Consider the following 21,821-nt stretch of genomic DNA (forward strand, 5'->3'; position numbering starts at 1 on the left):
GTGCCCAGACCTGGAGACCCGGAGCAACAGAGGCCAGGCTCTGGGATCTTTGGGCTCGAGAACGAACTGTCGGCTCTCCCTCTCTTTAGGGTTGAGGCTCCAGCCACGCCTCGAAGCGTTCCCCTACTAGGGGAGACCAGTGCAACGGGCAGGCTCAAGCAGAAGTCCTTGCCGCCTCACGCCAAATCTTTACTCCAGCCCGGGCGCCTGGAGGTGATTGCCAGCCCCGTCCCTGAAGTCCCCTGTTCCGCAGGCTCCTGGAGCCTCTGAGGTGGCCTGGGTGGGATCTCTCAGCCCCTCACACAGTCCGATGCATGGAGGCAGCTCCGGCTTCCACGCACCTCTCTCCTGCACCCGGGAGTATTCCCACGCCCGTCCCTGGAATTTAGCCCCTGCTGTTTGGTGCCATTCCACAGGTTACCAAGTGGCCCCTCCTCCCGTGGCCTCCTGAACATGTGCAGGAATTCCTTCCTGAGCCTGTTTCTCCCCCTGTTCCCGCGGATGATTCTATCCGCCCTGGTAGCACTCTGGCATGGCCTACTCGTTGCCTGTGAGGAGGCAGTGCTAAGAACACCTCTGCTGGCCCACAGTGGCCGGAGGGCTTACTTCTGCCTTGTGGCTGCCCCTGTTTTCACCCCTGCTTCCCCCTACTGCCTCATCTCCCTCCGACCCGATTTTTTTCTCCCTGTCTTGGTGGGGCCTCTCCATTCTCATGTTGGTTGACATCAGGGGCCTCCTACTCTGTTTCTGAATTCCCTCACCGTCCCATTCCCGCCTTTTGTAGGGGGGAGGAGAGTGCATGTCATGGTGTTAAGTGGTGAGCTGCCAAGCGCTTGTTCCCCGCCAGCTCCAAACCCCGTCTCTGGTTCCCAGTGGAGGTCGAAAGCATTCAGCTCTTCCCCGGCATGGAGGTGATTGCCCGGTCTAGCTCTTGGGCACGCAAATTGCTCTCAGGGATTGAAACGCCTCTCCTTCCGTTCTCCATCTCCGGCTGCTCGTTGATTTTTTGGACCTGGATCGGAGGGCGCGTCGACCCTCTACTGCCCCTGCTCTGATAGCCCCTACCACGGAATCGAAGTCCTTGGGACTTCAGGCCCGGCTCCCAAGTCCCGCTGGAGCATATGCCCCCGGTGCCTTGCGTCTGTCCGAAAGTTGCCTATCAGCGCAGCATGGACTGCGTTCCTCAAACTCAAGCCAGTGCTGCTGGCGGAGCTTGGCGCCTGACCCACCTCGCTAAAGCACTTTGGAGAGTTCGGGAATGATGGATTACATCCCTCCCTTCTTGCGCCCGCTCAAATCTGCTGCAAGGGAGGCGTGATAGTGTCCCGCTGTGTGCTTTACTGCGTGTATTGGACAGTGGCGTGTGTGTAGTATGGGATCCCCGGCCCATTTTGACCGCAGGCAGCCTGTCCGCTCCGCTGCCTTGGAGGCTGGCCTGGTCTCCCCTGTTACTTCACCGGCCCCCTCTCTGCCTTCACATCTGGGGCCACGAGTCTCCCTCTGCTCTGCCCTGGCTGTTCCCCGAAACTCCGTTTTGGTGTGTGAGACTCTGGCGGACAGCTGCGCGGGTGGTTTTTAGTGTGTAAAACCAGCGGCCCCTGTTGCCCCGGTCCCTGCTGCCCTCGTTCTGGAAACGCACTCGAGCCCTGTTTTCCTGCCGGCCCGGCGTCGGGTTTCCTTTTTCGCCCTCGCTGTTTGGGTCGGGTTGCCGCCCTCTCCTGGTCCAATAAGCGCGCCATGCGGAGTGGAGTGGCCCTGGCTCTCCGCTTCCTTTGTGCCTCCCTCGTGCCCCTTCGTCTCCCTACCTTTTTGGGGCCCCCTGGCTTTTTGGAATTTTTGCACGTCTTGGTTCGGTGGGTCTGGGCACTAGTGTTGTTTCTGAGATATTGCCTCCAGAGGGGGGATGAGAGAATCCAAACCACACTTAAATTGGATGCAATATCTCAGATCCAACCAGTCAGTCTTCAACCAGCTAGTTTTTTCTTTTTTCGGCCTTTTAAAGACGCTGCAGCCTCAGAGCACATGCAGAATTTCGGTTTTGAGGCTCCAGCTAATTCTTTAGACAGGGGACTGGTGGCTGTGAGTCCCCCGCTGGGAGGCGGTTTTACAGTCGACACGTGCTCGGACTCGTCAAAACCCGGCACCTCAGCGTTTAGCCACAGAGTGGAGCCTCCCTTCCCAAGCGCAGTTGGGCTCACCAGCGCTGGACAAAGCTCTGCATGCCCACAATACACCAGGAATATGGCCCCAACTACTGCCAAAAGCCAACTAAGGGGAAGGAGGGGCTGGTTTCCAGGAATTATCCGCCTAGGGATGAGCGGGGGGAGGGAGTTCGCGCCCCTGCTCGCCTTCCTTTCGTAGGTGTATCTTTCTGTTTGCAATGTATTAGAGCAATGGCTTAGAACAGCTGTGCCAGCCCTGGACCCATCTTTGCCGCCGGGAGCCCAGGGCTTCCCTCCTCCTCGTTCTGTTTCTGGCTTACTCTGTTTTGGCTCAGTTCTGCAAGCCCTGTCTTTCCGGGTTGGCTACCCTTTCTACCATAGACAAAACAACCATTAATGAAAAGGAAGGGGAACACTACTGGTGGGTTAAAGGTTGGCTCCATTTTCAGTTCCGAGACCAATGCCTGCCTGGTGGGGAGTTTTTCTCTGGTTTTCATTCTGTCTTTTCACAGCCAAAGGCGGGAGGGACCTTAGGCAGAGTCACTCCTTAAAACTACGCGTACCAGTTGGCCTATTTGCTACATCCACATATTTGCAGTTAAAAGAGGAGTCCCACGTCCTACTGTGCAATATGCTGGGCAGGGAGCAGCATGTAGGACGAAGATGGGTACCAATCGTATATGTTCGGTTGGTACTCCGGAGTCTATTGCCCTCTCCTGCGAGCATATTCACAGACACAGGGGACACCATCACATCACAATTAGAAACCGGTCACGGTACTGCTATTGGACACCCGCATGGCCCATGCCATTCTCCGGCCAGGCGGGACTATGGTCTGGAGTCACGGAGAAGGCCTATAGTTTGGATTCATCTTTTTGTCTGTAATTGGCTATGCATGCCCATGAGTTCCTGCAAGCCCAGCCCAGCTGGTCGGTAGAACGGGCCCAGACACCGTTGAGCCTGCTTCACGCTACGCTATTAGCCGCTGCTTTCGCCCTCAGCTAGAGCTTGCTCTTTGCCCCTGAAGATTTTCTGCCCCGTTCTGACACCTCCCCCTCTTCTCGACTTGCTTGCCGAAGCTTACCCTTATACTGTATGTAGCAATCTCTCATCCAGATGTTTAAGTGTTTTTCCTATGCAAAGGTTGTTTAGCAAGTTACGCCAGAGGATCTCCAGGCGCTTTACACCCCTCCTGGGAATTTTGGACTTTGGTAGGAAGCCCGGCGTGCCACAGGGACTTAGTCTAAAGTTTCGACAGCAACAGATCCTGGACAGAAGCCGCGTTTTGCGTTCATGCCCCGCTGCACTGGGATGTCTCCGAGAAGATCGCGACCTGGGATTGGTACTTCGCCTCTGGTGATGAGGAGCCTGGCGAAAGGTAGCCAGTGACCTGCGCCGTTGCCAAGATGTGAAGAGCGGTGCCATGCCCGTTAGGCTGACCACCCAGGCGTCAGAAGTGCCGAAGGGGGGTGCGGCACTCCACTGGCGTTTCCGTGTATCACGGTGATCCACGTACCCCAGCGTTGCCCCGGAGATGCCAAAAGTTCTGGAGAGCGCCGGCGGGACTCAGGGATGGAAGCGATGCGTGTGATGTCGCGTTTGAGCCTCGATGCGGAGGTATGATCGCCAGCTATCTCCATATCTCTTGAGATCCGGCTGTGTTCCGAAGCGGACCCTCGTTTCACCTGGTCTCCACATCAAGACTTCCATCCTGGGCCCAATGTTTCTGCTTTTTAGGTATTTGGCTTCAACTCAGCTGCTTCGAGATTATATCCGGTTACTTACAGGAATACCTCAATAGCCTCGCGCCTGCCGGTTCGGAGCGATTTTAAGAAGGGAGTGCCTGGACTACCCCCTTTGTCCCTTCTTTGGCCGGGTTTTCACGTGTAGCGAGTCTCCCTGGTTTATAGGTGTACTATAGATTTGCATGCAACGTATGTGTATGATGTGTTCTTAGAAGGTCCCGATACTCCAGCTGTCTGCGGACACTCCCTCAAATGCTCCTCGCGTCTCTGGATTACCCGGTGCTTCCAGGGCCCCCCTCCCCCGAATTCTCCGGTTATTACGAATTATCCTGGGCATCCATGCCACTTGATGCCCATCGCATGCAAGCCCAGAAAGGAGGGAGAGGATAGCGGAGCCAATAAAGAATACCAGGAATGTATCTGAACTAAAAGCAGGTGGAAAATTTATTCTATCTTGTATTTTGTTTAGGTAGAGCTGGTTTGTATTAGGTAGAAATAGGATTTGTAAAGTTTCCCTGTATTTTGTGCTTCGGAACCTCCTTGGCCCAGAGACGCTGAGAGTATTCTCTGCCCCACCCGGACACTTCCCATTCACGTGTAAAGTCTCCTGATGCACGCGGACAAAGGGAAACCTCGGTCCGAGAAGCGCCTTGCCCTGCCTAATCTAAATCAGCAGGCGAATGGGGGGCTCCACATCATAGCTCTTGCGGCACCTGGCCCGAGGACTTTTCGACAAAACCTTTGTATGTCCCCCGTCAGTGGACCGCGTCATCGCTTCGCCCTGCTCTGGCCTTGAAACTTGAGAGAAGGATGCCTACCGGACACTGATTGGTTCCTGTATATTTGCAAATGAATGATTAGTTGTTTTGAGATGGTAGTGGGCTGTCTTTGATTCTCCCGGGCTCCGGCCGGGAGAAAGTGTACTTAAGATGTTGTAAGGCTGCTAAGGCAGCAGAGTGTTGATGCGGAAGGGAGGTGCTGACGCCCGGTCAGTCATCTCAATAAATCTCTTTTATATATCCGAGGCCTTAGCCGGGTCTTGCTTGAGTTCCTGCGCGCTGCCGAAAGCGGGATACTCTAGAGCAAAGAAAGTACAGTTGCCCTGAAGCGAAGTAGCGGTAACAGAATCCACCCCCAAACAGCATCACTTTCGCTGGTGGTGTTAAACTAGAAAGCCCAAATTCTCCCCTTTTAAATCCACGAGGGATGCAATCTGGGATTACTGAGTTAAACAGCAGTGAAAGTGATCACTAAGTTGGGGTGGATTATCCCCCACCCTGAAACATCATGGCGTGGTGCGTGGTGAAGTGGTTGAGAGCCGAGGTGCATTCTGATCCTGGAGGAACCCGGGTTTGATTCCCTGCTCTGCCATTTGAGCTGTAAGGCTTCTCAAAATTCAGATTAGCCTGTGCACTCCCACTCATGCCAGCTGGGTGACCTTGGGCTACTCTAGCCAGCTCAGAATCCTCTCAGCCCCACGCACCAAACAGGGTGTTTTTTGTTAGGGAACAAGGGCAGGGAGATTGTAAGCCCTACAGGAGAGAAAGGGGGGATAGAAATCGAAACTCTTGTTCTTCTTCTAGGCTGAGGACCTCAGATTCGCCCTCTAAAATCCTGCCGAAGGGGGTGGATTTAAAAGGAGAATCTGGGGAAAGTAGAAGGGGGGGTGCCTGCTGTCAGGGGTGCAATGGTTATGCTAAAAGCACCAGAAACTTTCCAAAGGGGTATCCTTTGGGAGTCCTCTCCATGGCTGTTACCAGTGGAGTTTAGTGAAGAGTTTAGTTCAGGTAGTCCAAAGTTGCTGGACCCTCAAAGGTGTATCCCCCATCTCCCTGTAGGCTCCCATTGCAGAGCAATGGGGGATGGGGAGGCATCCCAGCACAGGAGTCACCAGCTTTGGACTCCATGGACCAAGCTTCACAAAACCTGGGTGGTATCAATAAGAGACTCTTCTGATAGTACATCCCAGATTTGGTGCAGTTTGGTTCAGGATGTCCAAAGTTATGGACCCTCAAAGATGTAGCCTTCATCTTCTATTATCTCCTATTGAAAACAATGGAGGATGGGGCACTCCCTTTGGAAGTCCATAGCTTTGGACCTCCTGGACCAAACTTCACAAAACCTGGAGTAATTATCAATAGAAGACACTCCTGATATTGTCCCCAGGTTTAGTGAAATTTGGTTCAGGGGGTCCAAAGTTAAGGGCCCTTAAAAGTGTAGCCCCATCTTCTATTTGCTCCCATTGGAAACAATGGAGGATGGGGGCACCCCCTTTGGGTGTCCATAACTTTGGACCCCTTGAACCAAACCTCACCAAACCCAGGTAGTATCATCAGGAGAGTCCCCCAAACAGTTTCTGAAAGTTTGGTGCTGCTAGCCCCGTGTGCGCCCCCCTGCAGGCCAAAAGCCAGAAAAGCGCTGGTGTTTTCAGAGCTGGAAACGGAGAACGGAGCCTCGGACATGAATGGGGGGGGGTTCAAACCCAAGAACCCCCCCTTACCTACGTCCATGGATCACAATAAGGCAGCAAGCCTATGCACATTTCATATCTATCTATCTATCTATCTATCTATCTATCTATCTATCTATCTATCTATCTATCTATCTATCTATCTATCTATCTATCTGAAAATTCCACTCTTAACACATGCAATGGCCTGCATCATTCTCTCCGTCTCTCTCCAAATCCCACTCTTAACACACGCAACAATCTGCATTCTGACAGCTCCAGAGCAAATTAACTGCTGCACACGCACGCAGTCGAAGCCCCCCTCCTTCCCCCAGCCCTCGCTACACACGTGCTCCTTGTAGAAAAAGCAAACGCACCGATGCCCTCACTGCGAACAGCCTCAATGCCCTTTCGTAGCTGCTCAAAATTCTGCCTGCGATTTAGCTTTCCTTCCCATGTAGACATGTGCGGCTCAATAAAGCTACTGACGGTACTGAACTTCTGAATTTATAGAAGTGGAAAATTTTGCTGCACGAGTGCATCAGAGAGTGTTATCACCGACAAGTTCGAGTTTTATTTGCTCAGGCAATTTTGTAGACAGTCTCAGACTAGAGGGCCTTCCCGGGAAAGGAAGGCGCTTCAAACAGCGCTAGCCGGAGAGAAACGTGGTTTAGAAGAGATTGTGTTTGTGGCTGGTGCTTTACAGGTTGGGGTCTCTCATAATAGATACTGAAGTCCAGCCCAGAGGGGGTGTTGTTCACGATGAAAGTAGTGAAAACTTTAATCCGAATGAAAATAATTACTGCTAGACAAAAAAAGGCAGCAGTGTTCTCCAGTCCGTGAGTATCGGCACAAGGTTGGGGAGGAAATATACAGCAGGGGAGAAGGGAAACGGCGAGATAGGAAGCATATAAAAATCAGTCTCCTCTGGTTACCATCTCGTCTGGTACAACCCGGAATGTCCTTCCTGGTCTTTCTGTTCTTCTGATCTCCTCATGTGCTCTGTTTTCCTTGCTCAACGTGCAGACTGACAGGTGTCAAGCAGTGTGATGACATGGGTTTGCTGGGAATCACTATACGGTGTTTTTGCTCACCTGATTCTTCCCATCCAGTGCATTTGAGGGACGACAGTGCAATTTGAGAGAGGTTCACATTTTGTTGCTGAGCACATGGAAAGTGTATAGAATATCTGCCTAAACCCTCTGTGTTCCTGTCTGTGTTTTGTGGGACGGGTAACTGGGAACTGGCCGTGGTGATACGTTTGCAGAATTGAGCAAAGCTGGCACTGGATTAATTCATCCTGCATTTTTATTAATATCTGCAGGAATGTGTCCCTGCATGTTGGATAAGCAGGGATGTTCAAAACTACATTAAATCATATCATTTCCAAATGTATTTTATTGAGTGCTCCATGTCTCCTGTCTTCTAGGCGTAGAGATATATTTATTTGTTTTCTGCATCTCACAGGTCTTCACCTGTCTGCCAGATTAGTTCACATTGACAAATCTCTGTCTTCCATTCACCTCACACCATGTTACTTATGCTAAGGAACTGGGCCCACTGATGCAAAGTCTTATCCTTTTTTTCCTCTGCCTCTAGATCCTGAGCCCTGATTGTTTAACAACCCTGTCATCCAAAAGAATAAAAAATAGTTTGTGTCATACTTCTCTTCAATTTGAGATATTTTTATATAGCTTTTTGTTTCAGTAGTAGATCCTGCTTCTGACTTGAGAACCAAAGGCTATACACTCATTAAGGAGAACAAATAGCCATTGTAAACTTTCAACACAACCTATGCAGAGTTACCCCAAGCCCAATGAAATGAATGGATTTAGACTGGAGTAACTCTCTTTAGGATTTCACTGTTAGTCTTGGTCCTTTCCTCTCAGTCTGTTTTAATCCTGTGAACCTAAGAAGAAATGTGTAAGACTGATTAAAGTTTGATTTCTGTGGGCCTGCAGTTTGATTTTTGTGGTCTGCAAACTTTTTGAAGGAAGCATCAGCCACCTCTGTTTCAGCATTTTCATTTTCAATCAGACCAGCATCAAACATCCATTAATTAAGGCGGTAAAGCATGACTTTGCAGAATTGTGTGAAAATGAAGTATTTGGGTGGACTTTGGGGCTTGTGGGCTTGCTTCCTGCATCGGTTTGTTCTGTGGGATATAATAAAGTCAGTGATGTTTAATGGATGAAGAACACTCTCAAGTAAGATATACCTTCTAACATTGATGCTGTTTCTTGGAAGCTGTAAGAGAACGCATGGAATTTTTGCGGGGAAGGAGCTGACGAGATTATTTATTTATTTATTGGATTTGGATTTATATCCCATCCTACATAGGAGAATCCTTTGGAAGGCTTGAAGCAAATGTTTAAGGTTGCCAGCTCCAGATTGGGAAATACCTGAAGATTTTGGAGGTGGAGTCTGAGGAGGGCAGGGTTGGGGAAGGAGAGGGATTTCAATGGGGTAGAATGCCATAGAGTTCACCTACCAAAGCAGCCATTTTCCCCAGGTAAGGTGATCCCTGTCACCTGAAAATCAGTTGTTATCCCAGATTTTCAGCCTTGCACCTGGAGGTTGGCAACCCTACAGATGCTAAAGAACAGGCGTATATAACATGGACTGAGATTTTAGTGTGGTGTGATTTTAGGTTTCAAACAGATTTATCTCCACACTATGGGGTGTGTGTGTGTGTGAGAGAGAGAGAGATCATGATTGGCCTGTAACTGTTGCAAGCTTGCCTGTACTTGAATATCATATGATGCTCTTGAGATTTGAAGGCATTTTTGCACCACATTTTCAAATGTGCATGGAGGCATATACTTGTCATGTGAAAATGTGAGTACTGTTTTTCATTTTCACTCCAATACTCCTCCTTTCGAATGAATTATGTGAAAATGAGTATTTTTATTTGTGATATGAAAATAGCCACACATGAATGGTACTTTCTTGAGGTCATCTTGAGATTAGATTTCTCTGTCCACTTCTAGAGTTGACAGGGTCTTGGGAAAGAATACGTGTGTGTAAGAAACTCATCACTGCATTTCCAGCAGTATGAGTTTCTCACAGGAGCAATCCTGCAACTGAAGAAAGTAATCTCTGACCATCTTTGAGCAGCTGCTTTTAGAAGAATTGTTGATGTGTACTCTAAAACCTCCCGGACCCAGGCAATCAGTAGAACAGATCCAATGTTAAAGGGTTTCCTAAACCATGCATCCATATAGAGTCCAGGGTTCCATATTGCTCCCTAGCTGGGTTTCGGCAGGAAGTAAATCCAGGGAATATTTGCCAGGAACTTCCCACTTTTGTTTCCATGGTTCAGCATGAGTATCGGAAGCCAGAAGTGTAAGACAGGCTGCCTCAATAGAAGAGATGCTGCTTTGCCAAAAAAAAGAGTCCCTGTTGACATCATTCATTGATAAGCTGAGAGCAAGGCCCTATTAGTGCTGCTTTTATTTGGGGATAAGCCCGGACACAACTTGTAGCACATTTTAAAAAAAAGAAGATTGGAGGTAGTGCCTTACTGTTTTTACTGAGTGCTGTCAAACATAAAGTCTAGGGGATTTACCACATCCTTTAAGGGGTCTCTAATATGGTCTGTGGCATTCTTCTCACATTCCATGCAGTTATGCAACAGTCTCCAGGGATAGGAACCATATGCCTTAATATCAGCCTACCTTTCCCCTTACCCATTATCTCTAATTACTTCTAATTTAGAAGCTGGGTGTCAAGAATAGGAAAGTGGAGTGCAGTGCACTGAGTTCAATTGCTTTAATATTTTCAATAGCTTATCTTTCGACTTCAAGCAGAGACTAAGCACTTCACCTGAAAGAGTGAGAGGGTATGGCCCCTGGATATATCTATATTATGGGAAAGGGGTTGGCTCCAAACTCTGTCTAAAGTTGACACCTCTTTTAAGCTTTCAGCATCTGCTTTTCCTTCCAAGGATTCTAAACATTCTTTGAAGTGCATTAAGTCAATTTAACCTGTCAACCACTGTGTGGTTCTCCACTCTCCATCTGGTGTGAGTGGAGGAAAGACTTGTTGATGGCAATCTCAGGCAGCCTCTTTGTTTCAATGAATGTTGTGACTGTTGCTTTCTGTGTTTGAGGGGACAAGGGAAAATGGCTGTACTTGAGGGAAAGGTGCCATCAGAAATTTAAATGGCTTCCATTGCGGGACAGCTGATGTGGTTGGTTCTTGGAGGAAAGCCTCTTGAAAGCTGTGTGTGTGTTTCTTTTCCACTTAATTTTTCAGATATCTGACAAAACTCTCCTCCTGTGTGGTAGTTATGTACTGCTAAAGGAAGAATTTCACGTATAGATGTGTTGGTAGAGGCTCCTTGTCCTTGCAGGAAAATATTCATTCATTTATTGGTTAAAGCAACCTCCTTGCTCTTCAGCTGCCCCCCTACACCTGTCTTTGGCCTTTAGTGATTATATGTAACCTTTCCTTTGCCACGAGGAGTATATTAGGCAGGAAAGGATAGCACACAACCACTGGTCTTGACCTTGCACAGAAATGGAGGCTTAAAAAAAATGGGGGCAGCATGGCTTAGTTATAGAGTATCTGATTGCCTGCAGTGGGTTCCAGGTTCACACCTTGGTATTTCCAGTTACAGAAATCAGGAAGTAGGTTATATTAGGTGAAATACTTTTATCTATAATTGTGCAAAACCTCAGGGACCGTCTGGCCCCATATGTCCCATGTCGGTCTCTACGCTCGGCAGAGGCCAATCTACTGGAGATCCCTGCCCCCTCTGCCAGTCAGCTAGCCTCCACTGGGAGCCAGGGCTTTGCATGGCCCTGGCCCCTGCCTGGTGGAATGCTCTTCCTCCAGCTGTCCGGGCCCTGCGGGACCTAAATGAATTCCGCAGGGCCTGTAAGACCGAGTTATTCTGCCGGGCTTTTGGGGAGGCTGGCTGCTGATAGGTGCCCATTAACAACTGAGATCCGCTGTTCCCCTCTCAGAGTTAGAGGAGTTAATGGTTGAACGCCATCTGTTTTACATATTTATGGATTTGGAGTGCTGCATTTTAACTGGTATTAATTTTTAGCATTTTATCCTGTTTATCCACTTGCCTGTAATTATGTTGTACACCGCCCTGAGCCCTTTGGGGGAGGGCGGTATAAAAGTGGAATGAATGAATGAATGAATGAATAAATAAATAAATAAATAAATAAATAAATAAATAAATGAACTGTTGCCAGTAAGTGTAGATAATATTAGCCCTTTTCAAAAATTACAGCGAATACATGCACCACTCATGTAGCGTACACATGATTATTTTTTACAACGGACACATTCTGTGTAATTCTCATAGTACGTTCCATATATGTACATCTAAATTTATGAGCTTTTTTTTAAAAAAAAGTTTAAATACATCATGTTTGATCTTTTCTACTGAATTCAATAGGTCCAAGATAATTTAAATCGTTTGTGAAGCCCTCCTGTTTCAGTGGTCTTCCTTGTATATTATCATGTATTTGTTCTTTTTGATACTGATGCAATTTTTTTCCTTTTACTTTATATGTGCTTTTTTTCTTTAAAGTACAAATCCATATTGATGCTTGGAGAAATAATAGCAAATTGAGCATTTTCTTTTTAAAGCCTGGGAAATTATCTGCATTTGTGCATCATGAGTATTTAGCAGCTTTTACTCTGCCTAATGTCCTTTGCAGCTAAATTGTCTATGATGGCAGCCTTGCACCCACACAACATTGTTCTGCATTTGAGGTTTACCCATGTGAAGTTGTGAGGGCTGAGCTTTAACAGTAAGTGCCTTTTAAGCTTGCTCTGTGGTTGGGGAAAACTATCTCATGTTCAAGGCTTGTTTTTAATAGTTGTGCTCAAGCAAAATGACACTAAGCTGGCTCATTGTCATATGAGATTATAACATTTCAAGTCTTCCCCACAACTTTTCCATTTAGCCGCCCTTTAGAAATCTTTAACAAGGGTTCTGTATATTGCTGTTTGTTTATTACAATAGAAATTTAAAAAATTCATAGTTATGTTAAAATAATGACCAGATTACAGCCATTTTTAAAAACAAAGGCACAGTTGTACTCCGGATAGTCAGTAATAGGAACCTTGGTTATGATGTAGTGCTCCATGATTTTCTTGCTCCACGACTTTCCATTCTATTACGTATGGGAAAGCACTTTGTGTATGAAGTGAGGAAGGGATCTGGGGCTGGGCACATGTCCTTTTGTGCTGGCATGGAGCTTACTGTGTGCCCCAAAACTTCAGAGAGTTTATCTTAATGTATAGATTGGGATGTGTATCCCAATTATGAACTTTCAAATTCACAAGCATTTTTTAAAGTGGTTGTAGAAGACCTTCCACTTATATAATTTCACACTGGTATGTTTTGTTGCTTTGAAATAGGTATTAGAACATGATTACAGGGGCTCTTCTTAGCAATCTTGTTTAATTATTGAATAATGCATCTGATTGTTTTTTCTTTTTAGTGGTGGAAAAGACAGCTGTTACAATATGATGCACTGTGTTGCTGCTGGGCATGAGATCGTTGCCTTAGCCAATTTAAGACCTGCTGAAAACAAAGGTGAGAAGTCTTCATTGTCTGTAGAACCCTCAGGCTCTTCCATCATACCTGCTGTACTACATGCCCCCGAAGGCTTGCTGAAAGAATTTGTCAGGGGATTGTATCCAATGTCTAAAGTTAGTTTTTCATGTACAGGTACCTGTATTCTTATTCTGAAAATAGCAATTCTGGTTCAGGTGTGGAAAATAGTAGCGAGGAATCGTGGTCCCAATCTTAATTAGGCCTCCATGTACCTTCCACCAAAAAAGCTGGAGTCTCCATTCAAGAAACTTCCCGTGACCTGTCTGGCTTGGCTACGAGTAGGCTACTCTACTCTGTCACATATGGCAAAACCGAATTTGTTCTATGAGGAAAATGGTTGTTTCCTCTTCCACAAATGCAACAGCTTTGCTTTCCCTCTTCTTTACTAGTAGAATAGGTGAAGAGAATAGGTTAGGGTGATTTATTTCCTTGAGAATCTGGGGGGAAAGCCCTTTGTAATCCTGTTCATTAGTTTGTCTTCATACAAAGTAATCTTCAGAAACAGAATGTTGTTAAAACAAGACAATGTTCCTTTAAGCATTGCTAAAGATATTTTTAGGCGGTGTAGGAATGCTCATTTGAATCTTACAGCATTCTTAATCCAGATATAGTTGCTAGTGTTAAAACAGGCCTATGTCCAGAAACATTCCAAAAACTTAAGGACAGGGGGATGACAATTACAGGGAGATGACAATTTCGCCTGATTTCCCCTTTCCTACTACAATACTATTTCTGGGATGGTGGGGAATTGATAGTAATTGGAGACTACTCTTAAGAAAATTTAAGGGTATGGATAGACACCAGCCACTAATATTTATAAAGCACCTCAAAGAACAAGGTCCTGTACAGACTTTGCTGATAGCCTTCTACGTGTTTGGTAGGAAATCTATGAAAAAAATGTAATTTGAAATTACTATCAGGAGAACAGTTATTGTCTCATGGATCAGGGATACAGAAAGGTCAGTCAGTCACAGTTCATAAGAACATAAGAACATAAGAACAAGCCAGCTGAATCAGACCAGAGCCCATCTGGTCCAGCTCTCTGCTACTTGCAGTGGCCCACCAGGTGCCTTTGGGAGCTCACATGCAGGATGTGAAAGCAATGGCCTTCTGGGGCTGTTGCTCCTGAGCACCTGGTCTACTAAGGCATTTGCAATCTCAGATCAAGGAGGATCAAGATTGGTAGCCATAGATCGACTTCTCCTCCATGAATCAGTCCAAGCCCTTTTTAAAGCTGTCCAGGTTAGTGGCCATCACTACCTCCTGTGGCAGCATAGTTCACCTCATATCTGTTTAACAAGTAGTTTTCTTCTTACACTGCTACCCTTTACTCATAGATATGTACAGCAACCGAGGATTTACAGGGGTATGCAATGGCTGATATGTGTTTATCGCTCTGAAACAAGGAATCCAGTCAGCAAAGTTAAAACATCAAAGGGGGTGTGTGTGTGTGTGTGTGTGTGTGTGTGTGTGTGTGTGTGTGTGTGTGTGTGTGTGTGTAAACACACAAACATATATGAGAGAAATACATACACACACATTTCTCTATTCTTAAATGTTTGAACTGTAATTTAGTTTGTGCTTGTGGGTGTTTCTGTTACGAGATAAGTTTTCCTCAGTCAATGACTTGCTACTCTTCTAGTTCTCCATAATTCAAAACTGTATACTCTTACCAAGCTGCTCTCCAGAACTCCCATTAAACTGAATTAATGGCTGTTTTCAACTGTTCCTCTCACCAATATTCTGTCATCTCCCATCGGCTACTCTTAGGAAAAGCTGGAACCTTACCTCTCCATCACAGATTCTTTGTCTGCAGAAGGTCCGACGTTCAGTCTCAAGCTTTTGTGGATTATATAGTCTCAGGGAGTGAGGCTGGGAAAATCTCCTTCCTCACACCTTGGAGAACTGTTGCCAATTGGGGTAGACAGTACTGGTCTACATAGACAAATGAAATGACATTGCTAGAAAGTTTTATACAAACAGATGTATTAAAGAATGAGGGTCTTGAGCATCCCAGGTGTTGAAATAGTCATTGCATAGTTTTGTGTAGAGCTGATCTGTTTCTAAAATTGACAGTTCGATGCAATGCAGAGTTATTCTTTTCGAAGCCCTTTTATTTCAGTGAGTTTAACAGAGCCCTTCGGGGATTGGTAATTGGTAGTAGTAGTAGTAGTAGTAGTAGTAGTAGAAATAATAATAATAATAATAATAATAATAATAATAATAATAATAATAATAATAATAATAATAATAATAATTAATAATATCCCTATCAGCATACTTCCAGGTATTAGTGATCTCCTTTTTGGTCCAGAGCTCTTGACTCCTGTTGAACAAGTTAACTGCCAATTAATGCTCAAATGTTATGTAGTATCATCCTGAATGGTAGGATTAGCATATCAGAGCTGCGTCTTTTGAAAGCAACCCCTGGGTGTGACTTATACTGATGGAGGCTGATTTGAAAATGCAAAATTAAAACTGATTATTTTGATTATAACGAAAGTTTACACACTGTGCAACTATTATTTTAACTGTATTTATTTTTATTTATTTAATTAAATTTATACCCTGCTCCCCCCTCCTTGACCAAAGTTGGGCTCGGAGCAGCGAACAATTGACAAAAATACAAAGATAAAAGTCAACATAAGTATTTTAATCTAATATAGATGGCCACTACAAAAGGCCCAAATCTACAAAACCCTCTCTATCCCCTATGATATTCAGTTTTCCAAGGGAGGGGGGAGACGGAGGGGAGAGACTGAGGGCCAATGCACTAAATGGAAAATGTGCATGATGTTCTAGATCCATGGTGGCGAACCTGTGGCACTCCAGATGTTCATGGACTACAATTCTCATTAGCCCCTGCCAGCATGGCCAATTGGCAGGGGCTGATGGGAATTGTAGTCCATGAACATCTGGAATGCCATAGGTTCTCCACCACTGTTCTAGATGGTATCATATTACCAGATGTAATTGGGTGTGGGAGGCCAGCTAATTAAATGGACAGTTAACTTATGGAATAGCCTCAACTCAAAGCCTGGTGGAACATCTCTGTATTACAGGCCCTGTGGAACTGGTTAAGTTCCTGCATGGTCCTGGTGTCAGCTGACAGAGAGTTCTACCAGGCTGAATCGAGGCCCTGGCTCTGGTTGAGGCCAACCAGATGTCCTTTGGGGCAGGGACCACCAGCAGATTACCACTGAATGATCGAAGGGTCCTTTGTGTCAGTCTGAGGAGATGCAGTTTTGAAGATACGAGTGTTCCAGACCGCTCAAGGCCTTAAAGGTTAATACCAGCACTTTGAACATGATCCAGAACTCAATTGGTAACCAGTGCAGCTGGCATAGTACTGATAATGCTCTCTCACCAGTGTTCTAGTGAGGAGCCTTGCCCCTGCATTTTGGACAATCTTAATTTCTGGGTCTATCTCAGAGGTAGGCCAACCTATGGCAAGTTACAGTAATCAAGCCTGGAGGTGACTGTCACATGGATCACTGTAGCCAAATCCATTTAGGACATGTAGGGGACCAAGTGTCTGTCCTGGTGAAGATGGAAGAAAGCCGCTTTTGCCATTTGTGTGTCATGGGCCTCCATAGATAGGGAGGACTCCAATGTCACACTGAGGCTCTTGATGGATGCAGCAGGTGTCAAAGCCACGCTGTCAAAACATGACAGTTGGAAACCCTCTGCTGGCCCCCTCCAGCCTAGCCACAGGACCTCTGTCTTTGATGGATTAAGTTTCAGTCTACTCTGTCTTATTCATCCAGCCACAGCCTCTAGGCACTGTTCCAGAGCAATGGGGGCAGTGGAAGGCTTGCCCTCTATCAACAGAAAAAGCTGGGTGCCATCTGCATACTGGCAACAACCCAGCTCAAAGGTCTCAACCAGCTGTGCCAGGGGCTGCACGTAGATGTTAAATAACATCTGGGAAAGGACAGCCCCTGTGGCATCCCACAAACTAGGAGCCTTTGCTTCAAGGCCATCCCCCATATTTCAGCATTGCTGAAGTGGATCAAAAGGTCATGATTGATCATGTCAAATGCTGCAGTAAGTTCTAATTACACCAGCAGTAGCTGACCCAACTTGGCCTAGCTGTAAATGGAGCTCGTCTATGATGGCACCCAGCACAGTCCCATCCCATGGCCAGGCTTTAAGCCTGACTGGAAAGGATCCAAGGCCAATGAGTCATCCAGAAATGTTTATAGCTGTTCCGCCAGCTCTCTCTCAACTACCTTATCCAGGAACAATAGATTAGAAACTGGACAGTAATTGGCTGGATACACAGGATCCAACTATGGGGACACTCCTTGCTTAAAGGAGTGATATCCAACATGGGGCGCTGTACCACCTCACCGCAGACCTTCACTAGCCACATGTACAATGTGTACAAGCAGTCTGTAGTGACAAGTATATGGATTATGTGGTGATTTGTGCAGTCTCTTTATATTAGTTTAAAAGGGTCAATGCATACTGATCAAAATTAATCAGAGCATAACTTGTATTTGTGATAGAGATTGTAATAATGAGATTAATTGAAATAGTTGGCTAGGTCCAACCCTAGTTAATATAGTTTTAATCTTTTGTTTATCTCTCTTTCAGAAGGCACAGATGAGCTGGACAGTTACATGTATCAGACAGTAGGACACCATGCCATAGAACTTTACAGTGAAGCAATGGGTTTGCCTCTTTATCGTCACACCATTAAGGGTACAAGTGTGGACATTGGCAGAACATATACGAAGTGTGAAGGCGATGAGGTTGAGGACCTTTACCAGCTTCTAAAACTTGTTAAGGTACATTGCCCAGTAGCATTAATTTAATTAAAAATACCAGTTATTTGTAAATAGGCTTATAGACTTGAAGTTTTTAGCTAAAACTGTATTCATCTATGTTTTTGCTGTTCATCCCATTTTCCCTCATGGATTATACATGTTGATGAAATGGGTCTTAATTTATTCTGCATTTTATTTTATCTTTCTGACTTCAGTCTAAAGACCCCATCAATAAAAGCTGAGTTATGCTGCAAAATCATACATAAGAAAAATTATTTGCTTCTTGTAATTCAATGACTTCTGGGTTTTACTCAGCAAATACATTTTGTTTTGTTACTTCCAGTTTCCGTCCTTCTACTTTATATCTTTATCTGTGTGTTTGACTACACAGAGTATGCATTCAGTATGAATAAGCTCATGCATTTTAAAGCAAAAATAAATATGATCTAATGCATGGTTTATATAGTGTTCCTTACTCACCTTGGTAGTGAGGTTCTTAGTTGTTGGTAATTATTTCATAATTTTTTAAGCCTGTAATCTATTGGAAAAGTGAACATAACTTGACCAAGGTTTAATTTGCACTGTGATAGTCATGTACAGCTCCTGTTTATTTCAGTGAAAGATGTGTCTCGATGCGTGTGACTACTTCCTTTGTCTAATTTTATCCCATGCTTTCTCCATGGAACACAGGACAGTTCTCCCCTCCCCATTTTATCCTTAAGAAACCCTGTGATTTATGTTACTCTGTTACTTAGTGAGGATTTGAACAAGGAGTAGTCAGTTGCCTGATAACTCTGGCTGTGAATGGGAAAGCAGAAAATCCCCATAGCGTTGACACTCTTTTTTGTGTAAAAAGTCATTGATTTGGTATATTTAGCTAGATATACATACTGTTCTTGAAGGTATGAGATCACTGACAAATAGACCAATAATCAAATTATTTTAGAATCTGAAGAAGATTTTGTTCTTGTTAGCTTGTCACTTGTCACTTTGTCACTAGGATGTTCCAGTATCCCCCAATCAGACACATTCTACAAATTCTGACCCAAATACACACTCCTATAAGTCTTGCCCCCCTCCAATAAGCCCCACCCCAAAAACTGTCAAATTTGTTGTTGATGTATTGTATGTCTCCAGACTACTGATCTGTGATGGGTTTGGCAGAATATTTTTAGTATATACACAGCTAAAAGGAAATATACTGTAGCACTTGTAAAAAAATTGAAGAAAACAAGTTCCCATATAATCCTGACTGATTTACACTTTACTGATCTAGGATCCAATAGCCATTTTGCCTCTTATTATTTTAAGTTATAAGTCTTTTACATTCAAAATGCCAAGTGGTGGGACCAAGAGGTTGCCTGGGTGAGTGCAGAACTCCATGTATGAAGTAACAGGCTGTTTATACAAGTAAAAGAAGTACTGTTGGTAAGAAATCCATATGATTCTGGCAGCTGCTTGTGTTGAGCATTTCTCTTCAAAACCCAGGTTTTCTGGTTCCCAAGGACTTGTGTTGTTCCTGAACACTCAGGTGGGTGCAGTGTCTTTTATCCCCTAAATCTGGTTTGCCAGATATAATTTTTTTTAAATAGGAAAGGAATGTAACTAAGGTAGTTTATCTCCTGATAATTTTTAGATATGTAACATACTTTATGTAGAACCTCCTTTGAAAAGTGATAGAAAACTCCAGTTTATCCAAAATATGCTAATAATTTTTTATTAAATAGCTATTCAGCTAGGCTGAATAGAATGTATAAATGCTGAAATTATAAGCACCTCATTGGCTTCCACGTGGTTTTTGGGACCAATCTGAACTGCTGCTTTAGACCTTGAAAGAGTTCAATTTTCTAGTTACAATGCACATTAAGCTTTATGTGAATCCATGCACCTGAGCTTGAGAGCTTTCTTGGAAGCTCTGTTGTGTGTGCTCCCACCGTCTGAAATGTCTTGGTGGTTGACCATGATAGGGCCTTTCTCTGCCACAGTGCCAGAATGTGAAACTCTCCCATCAAGTAATTTTTCTTAGGCTCCTTTTGATTAGTCTTCAGACTCCTTTTAACATTTTGGACAGTATTTGGAATGGTGGATTTGGCTATCAGTTGCTCTGCAATTTTCACAAACATAAGTGGCCTGAAGAAATAATTTAAATTACTTCAGTTTTTAAAAAGACAGTAGTCCATATAGTAGCAATTCTTGAACTGGCAGAGAACCTTTCCAGATAGTTAGTTTTCCCTCCACTCTAGTCCTTTCCTCCAGTGCATGGCTGCAGAACAGTGTTGTTTGATATACTCTCAATTCATCCAGAGCATTAATGAGACCCAAGAAGCCTGTAGTGCAGTTCATGTGCATGGACTTGTGCACCTTAGAACAGGTACCCAGAATATTCTGCAGTGCTCACTGGCTCCTTGGGGGATGAGTCCATTTGGAAAGTGTACCTGGGAGGGTGAATGTTTGAAAGCTACTGCCTTTAGGGGGAAAATCTAGAACATTATTCCAAATTTCTAGCCAAGAATGCGAGACTGTTAAGTACCTGGGTCTTTCCAAGAATCTTTCCAAGGAATGCTAGACAAGATCATTTGCACTATAATTACTTAGGGTGAATTTGATGAAGTATTATTTCTGTATTTTAAGGTACAAGACTTTGGTGTGTTTTCACTAGCACTGCCTTAATTGGTCGGTTTGAGTTGGGTTGCACCATTTACCTTTATTAGAAGAAAATTGTTAAGGCAGTTGTCGTATTCCCCCCCCCCCCCCATGCCACTACATGTTTATGCTGAGACATCTGCTTACAATGCTTCTGTAGAATAATCCTTTGTGACAGTGTGCTGGTATCATTGTTGGTATACTTAAGTTTTTACACACTGACGTAGCAAATCTTAGGATCATGCTGCAAGAAGCATAAAGCGAGTGCATTATTGATCCGTTTAATTAAATGATTAGTGACAGGACAAAGTTTCTTTTCATTGTACTTCAGACAGCATGGACTGAATACTTTGCTATTACCTTGAGAATAACAGTCAGTTATGACATAAATTAATGCTAATGTTAAATCTTGACAACTTCTGCTTTGGAAGTTTGTGCATGATATTTATAACTATACTTGAAAAAGATGTTATCAAGTTGTCGTGGACTAAATAAGTGAGAGGTGGTTTTTGGGCTGTTTTTTGTTCTGAGCAGATATTAATTCCACTGCAGGAGAATTTAAGGATATAAATATATATGGATTCAATTGCATTAATGATAGACATCATATAACCATGCTTTTACAGCTGAATTCATTTAAAAGCTGGTTCTAAAATTGCACTTGAAGACTTGCATATGCCAATAAATAATTGGGTAATTTATAGGAAAAGAAGGGTAGAAAAAAGGGAATGCTTCATGTTAGTTTTTGATTTTCTGAGAAAAAGAGTGAAGACCCTGACGCAGCTCTTTTTGCATGTTACTAGCTGTATGTTGGTGGTACTGGAAAAGGATGTGCACTCTACTGTATTTAACATATAAAGTTACAGCCAGTTCAGTGGTCAAGTTTTTCAATGTGAATGACAATTTGTTTCTGTCTGTATCTTTGTACTCTAATTATCTATGCAGACATTAACACTATCAAAGCAGATTGCTTCTGTGTGTGGGATTAGAACATGATTTCTGTGTCTTTATGCTAACAGTACTATATAGCACTGCAGCATTGTATTTGAGGTTTTGTGAGGAAGGTCGGATGTATAAAATAAAAAGAGAAATACTCCTTGACTTCCCTTGGAACAATTAGTTATGAGTAGAAGAGGAAGAGGAAGAAGAAGAGATTTATATCCCCCCTTTCTCTCCTGTAGGAGACTCAAGGGGCTTACAATCTCCTTGCCCTTCCCCCCTCACAACAAACACCCTGTGAGGTGGGTGGGGCTGAGAGAGCTCCAAAAAGCTGTAACTAGCCCAAGGTTACCCAGCTGGTGTGTGTTGGAGTGCACAGGCTAATCTGAATTCCCCAGATAAGCCTCCACAGCTCAAGCGGCAGAGTGGGGAATCAAACCTGGTTCCTCCAGATTAGAATGTACCTGCTCTTAACCATTACGCGATCTCCTTTGCGGGTCTCTCCTGATTGGCTGGTGTGCTGTG

The 21,821-nt window shown here is 44.6% G+C and overlaps 1 protein-coding gene across 3 annotated transcripts in view; it reads left to right on the forward strand.

Annotated features, from left to right (window-relative positions):
- The first annotated feature begins 7,015 nt into the window (after positions 1-7,015).
- Positions 7,016-21,821, forward strand: part of DPH6 (diphthamine biosynthesis 6) — a 273,005-nt gene continuing 258,199 nt past the window's right edge. For 2 of the 3 annotated variants that reach the window (XR_007243639.1, XM_048486218.1), the window contains exons 1-3: positions 7,016-7,142; positions 12,825-12,921; positions 17,542-17,735. Coding sequence is in view for 2 of the 3 variants with exons in the window: in XM_048486218.1 (XP_048342175.1) it covers positions 7,119-7,142; positions 12,825-12,921; positions 17,542-17,735 (315 nt within the window). In the remaining variant the exon portion in view is untranslated. Of the gene's footprint in view, positions 7,143-12,035; positions 12,131-12,824; positions 12,922-17,541; positions 17,736-21,821 lie in introns of those variants that run through there. The other variant, XM_048486219.1, reaches the window with a different exon arrangement.

This window comes from Sphaerodactylus townsendi, linkage group LG02 (genome assembly GCF_021028975.2).
Source record: "Sphaerodactylus townsendi isolate TG3544 linkage group LG02, MPM_Stown_v2.3, whole genome shotgun sequence".
Taxonomy (NCBI): Eukaryota; Metazoa; Chordata; class Lepidosauria; order Squamata; family Sphaerodactylidae; genus Sphaerodactylus; species Sphaerodactylus townsendi.